At 40.2% G+C, this 9,425-nt stretch overlaps 1 protein-coding gene across 5 annotated transcripts in view; it reads right to left on the reverse strand.

Moving 5' to 3' along the window:
- The window catches only part of wu:fc17b08 (ligand-dependent corepressor), a 52,447-nt gene extending 44,011 nt beyond the window's left edge, over positions 1–8,436 (reverse strand). For 4 of the 5 annotated variants that reach the window (XR_009808067.1, XR_009808068.1, XM_061910186.1 and 1 more), the window contains exon 1: positions 8,306–8,430. Coding sequence is in view for 3 of the 5 variants with exons in the window: in XM_061910186.1 (XP_061766170.1) it covers positions 8,306–8,402 (97 nt within the window). In the remaining 2 variants the exon portion in view is untranslated. Of the gene's footprint in view, positions 1–8,305 lie in introns of all 5 variants that reach the window. The other variant, XM_061910187.1, reaches the window with a different exon arrangement.
- Between the last annotated feature and the right edge of the window lie 989 nt (positions 8,437–9,425).

Below are 9,425 nucleotides of genomic sequence, written 5' to 3' on the forward strand. Positions count from 1 at the left end.
TTTACACAGGTAAGTGCGCCGTGTATTTCTCGAATCTTCGGCTCTTAGCTTTGTATGGACTTATTGATAGTTTACAAACGGAGTTTGGAGAGGAAGTGACGCCAAAAAGACCACACAGGAAATAATGTCAGAAATAACACGCCACTGCCAGCTTTATAATAAAGCGGTTTCGTAACTTGGCGCTAACCACTGGAAATATGGAGGTGAGTCATCCAGACATGCCCGTGTTTCTCCTTCCGTCTGTACAGACACTTGTGGAAATTACACATGAGAAAGTGATTGCAGCTTATTCGGATAAAACACTTCTCAGACCGCAAGAGAACTTTCGGATTTCCTGGTCAGCTGTGATTCTACTAACCGAAAAACTTTGTCCTTCCGTCAAGGGAAGACTACGGAAAACGGCAAATGCTATTGGACTAACACTTCTCAGACCGCAAGAGAACTTTCGGATTTCCTGGTCAGCTGTGGTTCTACAAACCGAAAAACTTTGTCCTTTCTTCAAAGGAAGACTACGGAAAACGGCAAATGCTATTGGACTGGCAAAGCAAACTGCATCAGTTATTGTCCGCCATGTATGTCGCGGACTCAACGTCTAGGTCCAGAGTATATAGAGTCACCAAAAACGAATGGGCAATGAAGGTGAAGGCAAAAGAGTTAGGAGTGTCCTGACCAGATATCTAAATCCCAAGATTGACTGTTGTAAACTGTTCTTTGCCACATTATGTACTTCAACATGTCCAATAATGTTTTGAATAATTTATGATAGCGCAAGTGTGATTCACTACAATAGGGTCCCACAGCACACTGGATTCCAGTTAATTGAAATACCACAACACTGGATATTGTTCAGATAAGTTACATTTAAGAACTTGCACTCAAAACAACACTGGAAGTGACTATGAAATGTGCATTTACTGCGCATGCGTATTAGGTCGGGAAGGGGGTCTTAAACGACCATTGTGTGTGTGTGTGGACAAGGATAACCTTATCCGGATTAGTGTAGAAGGGGCCTGAGCATGAGTGGTGAAAAATAATTTGCCATCAATCCCACGTGGATGCTCAGCATTGTCAGCGCCTATGGTCTCCACTATATATTAATTGTATTTCCATCCATCCATTTTCTACTGCTTAGGGAAAAAAATAAAAAAAATCAGCCTTCATTTGACCTTTTGGAACAGATTACCAACAAAAAATGTAGCTTCCTTTCCAGTGTGAAATAACTCATACATTCTCTAATTCCTAACTTTTGTACGGTGGAACCTTCACGTATCCACAACGTGTGCACGCTTGTAAAGTTTGGTTCCGACATAATTACCACTATATAGTCCATGCAACACAAAACAAACCGTTGATTATTCTAGTAATAAGTCTGCTGGAGGAGTGTTTAGCAAGATTTGCCCAAAGCATAAGCTCCCCCACTCACTTCCCCCTTGTAGGCGTACATGAAGGAAGAAATTGATGCAAAAGTAAAAATGTTTTCTACTAATTAACACACAAAAAAAAAAAAAACATTACTATAATAACATGTATTATGTATTATTACCCATGAGAAAGCGCTTTCCAAAATTAGCTAAAAATAATACTTTATCCTGCCTTTTTGTATTTTATTCATATTCTAAAGCTCCTCCCCTTCTGGCTGTGAGCTTAACTTAACCAAATAAGTATGTCCACTTTGCTGTGACGTCACAAAGTAGACAGACTGCAAAACCCCACAAACAGGGGCATCCAAACAGGCAAGTTCACGCCAAAACGCATGAACCTTATGAATATATGTTTTGGCTATGCTTAGTATCAGACATTGCAAAAACATTTGTAAGTTAATTTTTTTTAAATTTCATAATAGGTCTCCTGAAAATGTTATTTCATGAATTTCCTTCATCATTTAATTATTTTTGAAATGATATCTGCATGTAAAACTATGATGTGTTGCAGAAAATGTCTTAGCTGTTAATGTTTGAGGGTTTCTATTAGAGATGTCCGATAATATCGGACTGCCGATATAATCGGACGATAAATGCTTTAAAATGTAATATCGGAAATTATCGGTATTGGTTTCAAAAAGTAAAATGTATGACTTTTTAAAACGCCGCTGTAGGGAGTGGTACACGGACGTAGGGGGAAGTACAGAACGCCAATAAACCTTAAAGGCACCCCACCTCAACTTCGCCCCCTCCTAACCTCCTCACGGTCTCTCAGGGAGAACATGTCCCAAATTCCAAGCTGCTGTTTTGAGGCATTTTTTTTTTTAAAAATGCACTTTGTGACTTCAATAATAAATATGGCAGTGCCATGTTCACATTTTTTCCATAACTTGCGTTGATTTTTTTGGGAAACCCTTGTTAAATTGCTTAATGCATCCAGCGGGGTATTGCAACCAAATTAGGCATAATAATGTGTTAATTCCACGACTGTGTACATCGGAATTGGTAATTAAGAGTTGGACAATATCGGAATATCGGCAAAAAAGCCATTGTCGGACATCTCTACTTTCTTCAACATATTAATTGTATTCCTTATGAGTAAAAAAAGCGGCCTTTATTTGACCTTTTGGAACAGATTACGAGCATTAACAGGACTCTCTGGTGACCGTGGCAGAGAAGAGCAAAAAGGGAAAAACTAGTGAGCATCATGGATGATACCAGTCACTCTCTGCATACCGTTATCAGTAGCCAGAGGAGCCTGTTCAGTGCAAGACTAATAGACAAAGAAAAAAAAGTCATTTGTCCCACACGCCATCAGACTGTACAACTCCTTTGATACTAGGATGATAGGGAACGCAAAGGAATTACAATACTGAAATAAACTGCGACAAAAAAAAGTGTGATAAACAGCAATAACAGTGCAATATATTTAAGAAAGGTGCAATAAACACATCACATCTTTCATATGATCGACACTATTGCCATTTTTTCTACATTTTTTGTAAATAATGCCTAGTTTCTCTTGTTATATTCTTATCTTTACTGTTATATTTGTATTCTTATTGTTACTTTTTATTGTTGTCTTTTCAATTTTTTTTTTCATTTATACCTCCATTATTTACTTTTTTATTTATATTTCAATTCTGTACACTGCTGCTGGAATTGTAATTTTCCTGAGGGAACTCTCCTGAAGGACTAAATAAAGCAGTGGTTCTCAACCTTTTTTCAGTGATGTACCCCCTATGAACATTTTTTTTATTAAAGTACCCCCTTATCAGAGCAAAGCATTTTTGGTTGAAAAAAAGAGATAAAGAAGTAAAATACAGCACTATGTCATCAGTTTCTGATTTATTAAATTGTATAATAGTGCAAAATATTGCTCATTTGTAGTGGTCTTTCTTGAACTATTTGGAAAAAATATATAAAAATAACTAAAAACTTGTTGAAAAATAAACAAGTGATTCAATTATAAATAAAGATTTCTACACACAGAAGTAATCATCAACTTAAAGTGCCCTTTTTGGGGATTCTAATAGAGATCCATCTGGATTCATGAACTTAATTTGAAACATTTCTTCACCCAAAAAAAAAAAAAAATTTAACATCAATATTTATGGAACATGTCCACAAAAATATCTAGCTGTCAACACTGAATATTGCATTGTTGTATTTCTTTTCACAGTTTATGAACTTACATTCATATTTCGTTGAAGTATTATTCAATAAATATATGTATAAAGGATGTTTGAATTTTTGCTATTTTTAGAATATTTTAGAAAAAACTCACGTACCGATTGGCATACATTCAAGTACCCCCAGGGGTACGCGTACCCCCATTTGAGAACCACTGCAATAAAGTACTATCTATCTATGTATCCATCTATCTATCTACTAACAAAAACTGAGCTTTCTTTCCAGTGTGAAAGAACTCGTAAATTCTCATGTATCCACAATGTTTGCACGTTGGTAAAGTTTGCTTCCGACATGATTACCAATATACAAACCCCGTTTCCATATGAATTGGGAAATTGTGTTGGATGTAAATATAAACGGAATACTATGATTTGCAAATAATTTTTAACCCATATTCAGTTGAATATGCTACGAAGACAACATATTTGATGTTCAAACTGATAAACATTTTTTTTTTGCAAATAATAATTAACTTTAGAATTTGATGCCACCAATACGTGCCAAAAAAGTTGGGAAATGTGGCAATAAATACTGATAAAGTTGAGAAACACTCATCAAACACTTATTTGGAACATCCCACAGGTGTGCAGGCTAATTGGGAACAGGTGGGTGCCATGATTGGGTATAAAAGCAGCTTCCGTGAAGTGCTAAGTAATTCACAAACCAGGAAGGGGCGAGGGTCACCACTTTGTAAGCAAATTGTCGAACAGTTTTAGAACAACATTTCTCAACAAGCTATTGCAAGGAATTTAGGGATTTTACCATCTACGGTCCGTAAAATCATCAAAAGGTTCAGAGAATCTGGAGAAATCACTGCACGTAAGCGATGATATTACGGACATTTGATCACTCAGGCTGTACTGCATCAAAAACCGACATCAGTGTGTAAAGGATATCACCACATGGGCTCAGGAATACTTCATAAATCACTGTCAGTAACTACAGTTGGTTGCTACATCTGTAAGTGCAAGTTAAAACTCTGCAATGCGGAGCAAAACCCATTTCTCAACAACACCAAGGAACGCCGCTGGCTTCGCTGGGCCTGAGATCATCTAAGATGGACTGATGCAAAGTGGAAAAGTGTTCTGTGGTCTGCCGAGTCCACATTTCAAAAAACTGTGGATGTGGTGTCCTCCGGAACAAAGAGGAAAATAACCATTCGGATTGTTATAGGCGCAATGTTCAAAAGCATCTGTGACGGTACGGGGGTGTACTAGTGCCCAAGGCATGGGTAACTTACACATCTGTGAAGGCACCATTAATGCTGAAAGGTCCATACAGGTTTTGGAGCAACATATGTTGTCATCCAAGCAACATTATCATGGATGCCCCTGCTTATTTCAGCAAGACAATGCCAAGCCACATGTTACAACAGCGTGGTTTCATAGTAAAAGAGTGCGGGTACTTTCCTGGCTTGCCAGCAGTCCAGACCTATCTCCCATCGAAAATGTGTGGTGCATTATGAAGCGTAAAATATGACAGCGGAGACCCCGGACTGTTGAACGACTAAAGCTCTACATAAAACAAGAATGAGAAAGAATTCCACTTTCAAAGCTTTAACAATTAATTTGCTCAATTCCCAAAACGTTTATTGAGTGTTTTTAAAGGCCTACTGAAACCCACTACTACCCACCATGGAGTCTGATAGTTTATATATCAATGATGAAATATTGTTCCTCCCACTTCCAAAGACATGCACCTGGGGATAGGTTGATTGGCAACACTAAATTGGCCCTAGTGTGTGAATGTGAGTGTGAATGTTGTCTGTCTATCTGTGTTGGCCCTGCGATGAGGTGGCGACTTGTCCAGGGTGTACCCTGCCTTCCGCCCGATTGCAGCTGAGATAGGCGCCAGCGCCCCCCGCGACCCCGAAAGGGAATAAGCGGTAGAAAATGGATGGATGGATGATGAAATATTAATATTGCAACACATGCCAATACGGCCTTTTTAGTTTACTAAATTACAAATCCCGGGAGTTTCGTCTTGAAAACGTTGTGTGATGATGACGTGTACGCAAGACGTCACACGTTTTTAGGAAGTATGAGCGCTACGCACACACACAGCTAAAAGTCGTCTGCTTTGACGGCATAATTACACAGTATTTTGGACATCTGTGTTGCTGAATCTTTTGCAATTTGTTCAATTAATATTGGAGAAGTCACAGTAGAAAGATGGAGTTGGGAAGCTTTAGCCTTTAGCCACACAAACACACAGTGATTCCTTGTTTAAAATTCCCGGAGGTGAAAATTTACTATTCATGTTCAAGCGAACATGAATCCAGACCAAATGTCAACCAGCAGGTTTCGGTGAGAAAATTGTGGTTAAAAAGTCGCTTCTTACCGGAGAAAAGCTGCCGTCGATTCCCCTGAGACATTGCCGTCAAGACACCCGGGGACACACCCCTCCGACTATCAGGTACTATTAAACTCACAAACACTAGCAACACAATAGAAAGATAAGAGATTTCCCAGAATTATCCTAGTAAATGTGTTTAAAAACATTAGAATCCGTCCCAATGCAGTCCGTCGCTATCAATATCTTCAAACACGAATCTTTCATCCTCGCTCAAATTAATGGAGAAATTGTCGAGCACTATTTGTTGGTAGGCTCCCATTATAAACAATGTGAATATGTGAGGAGCCCCCACACTTGCGACGTCATCGTCGGCGACTTCCGCTAGAGGCAGGGCTTTTCTCTTAACACCGACAGTTGCGGACTTTATTGTGGATGTTCTCTACTAAATCCTTTCAGCAAAAATATGGCAATATCGCGAAATGATCAAGTATGACACATAGAATGGACCTGCTATCCCCGTTTAAATAAGAAAATCTCATTTCAGTAGGCCTTTAAAAGAAAAGGTGATGTAACACAGTTGTGAACATGCCTTTTCCCAACTACTTTGGCACTTGTTGCAGCCATGGAATTCTAAGTTAATTATTATTTGCAAAAATGTTTTAAGTTTATGAGTTTGAACATCAAATATCTTGTCTTTGTAGTGCATTCAACTGAATATGGGTTTAAAAGGTTTTGCAAATCATTGTATTCCGTTTATATTGACATCCAACACAATTTGCCAACTCATATGGAAACGGGGTAAGTATAGTCCAGGGGCGCCCATTACGTCGATCGCGAGCTACCAGTCGACCGCGGGGGGGTGTCAGTCGATCTCGAGCCAGGCATTTAAAAAAAATAGACCTAAAATTAGTGATCATCAATCTTCACCAAGACGTCACTTAAATGACATTCACGGTACCGGAGGGTCTTGTGAGATGACGCTGGCTGCTGCAAGATCATTATTATTAAAATATGACCGAGAGGAAGGCGAGAAACACTTTTTATTTCAACAGACTCTCGCGCCGTACCTTCCGTCAAAACTCTAAAGGCCGACTGCACATTTCCTATCTTCACAATAAAAGCCCTGCTTCATGCTGCCTGCGCTAACTAAATAGAGTCTCGGAAAACTGGCGTGCACAAGCGATCCCTCAGAAAGCTGGCGTGCACATCACTTGTGCACGCCAGCTTTCCGAGACTCTTATTTTGTTAGCGAAGGCAGCATGAAGCAGGGCTTTTATTGTGAAGATAGGAAATGTGCAGTCGGCCTTTAGAGTTTTGACGGAAGGGACGGCGCGAAAGTCTGTTGAAATAAAAAGTGTTTCTCGCCTTCCTCTCTGTCATTTTTTCATAATAATGAACTGGCAGCAGCCAGCGTCATCTCACAAGACCCTCGGGTGCCGTGAATGTCAATCAAGCAAGCTACGGAATTTGCCGCCAATGTTTTTCTTGTAAAGTGTATGGAAGCTGGATGAATTAGATGCCAAAAACCAACCACTTTCATGTGGTATTGTACAGAAAGGACAACTTTTTTTCTCCTCCATTTGAAAATGCGGGCGTTATCATCATTACTGTCTGATTCCAATCAATGCAAGTCATCAGAATCAGGTAATACACCAACGTATATTCTTGTCTTCGTGAAAGAAAGACATCTATATGTTTACACATGCTTGTATTATCATTTAACTTGTTTACAAAAATGTCTCTTTCATAAATAAATAAATATAAATGATATATATGAATGAGGTAGATCCCCTCGAGTTGGTCAATTGAAAAGTAGCTCGCCTGCAGAAAAGGTGTGGGCACCCCTGTTTTAGTCCATGCAACACAAAACAAACAAGTCTGCAGGGGGGTTGTTTAGCAAGGTTGGCCCAAAGCGGAAGCTCCCCCACTCACTTCCTCCTTGTGGTCATACATGAAGGAATAAATCGATGCAAAAGTAAAATGTTTTTCTACAAATTAACACACAAAAAAAAAGGAAACATCACCATATTAACATGTATGATGCATTAACCCACGAAAAAGCGCATCTCTTCTAAAAAATAAAAAAAGGAGTGTGCCGTTTGGCCGATAATCCTGACACTCCCTTTAAGACGGTGCCCTTTAAACTAACTATAGCGTTGTACTCGGCGCTAGCAAAAGTGTTTAAATCCTTTCGTCAACGCAAAAATGTCGACAAAAGCACCGCAGCGGTGAGTTGATACGAGGGCTAACAACCAACTATCGACCACAAAGGACCAAAAAAAAAAAAAAAAAAAGTCCCCGGCTTGGAGATGCCCCGAAGTGAGTTGGTAATAGCTGATTATTTACACTCGCTCAGCGCGTTAAAATGGACGTTCAGCGGCTCCCTCGGTCCTTACCTACACAGTGGATGAGTTTGTGCCGCCAGGAGTCCAGTTCCTGTCGAAAGCCGCGCCTGTCGATGGAGCATTGCTGCCTTTTACACTGACTCGCCATTTTCTGTCTTTCTTCTCCGGCGGCGGCGGGCACCCGCACGGCAAGAGGAAGCGATGGTCACGTGAACGCGCGCGTCGCCCGTGTTGGAGGGGGAAGCCCTTCTACTGTTCAACTACTTTTTTATTATCATTTAAAGACCTACTGAAACCCACTACTACCCACCACGCAGTCTGATAGTTTATATATCAATGATGAAATATTAACATTGCAACACATACCAATACGGCCTTTTTACTTGACTAAATTACAATTTTAAATTTCCCGGGAGTTTCGTCTTCTAAACGTCAGACGTCACGGGTTTTTAGGAAGTATGAGCGCTGCGCAAACACACAGCTAAAAGTTGTCTGCTTTAACCGCATAATTACAGCGTATTTTAGACATCTGTGTTGCTGAATCTTTTGCAATTTGTTCAATTAATATCAGAGAAGTCACAGTAGAAAGATGGAGTTGGGAAGCTATAGCCTTTAGCCACACAAGCACATGGTGATTCCTTGTTTAATGTTCCTGGAGGTGAAACTTTCAATCAATCAATCAATCAATGTTTACTTATATAGCCCTAAATCACTAGTGTCTCAAAGGGCTGCACAAACCACCACGACATCCTCGGTAGGCCCACGCAAGGAAAACTCACACCCAGTGGGACGTCGGTGACAATGATGACTATGAGAACCTTGGAGAGGAGGAAAGCAATGGATGTCGAGCGGGTCTAACATGATACTGTGAAAGTTCAATCCACAAAGGATCCAACACAGTCGCGAGAGTCCAGTCCAAAGCGGATCCAACACAGCAGCGAGAGTCCCGTTCACAGCGGAGCCAGCAGGAAACCATCCCAAGCGGAGGCGGATCAGCATCGCAGAGATGTCCCCAGCCGATACACAGGCAAGCAGTACATGGCCACCGGATCGGACCGGACCCCCTCCACAAGGGAGAGTGGGACATAGAAGAAAAAGGAAAGAAACGGCAGATCAACTGGTCTAAAAAGGGAGTCTATTTAAAGGCTAGAGTATACAAATGAGTTTTAAG

The sequence above is a fragment of the Nerophis ophidion genome, linkage group LG09 (assembly GCF_033978795.1).
Source record: "Nerophis ophidion isolate RoL-2023_Sa linkage group LG09, RoL_Noph_v1.0, whole genome shotgun sequence".
Taxonomy (NCBI): Eukaryota; Metazoa; Chordata; class Actinopteri; order Syngnathiformes; family Syngnathidae; genus Nerophis; species Nerophis ophidion.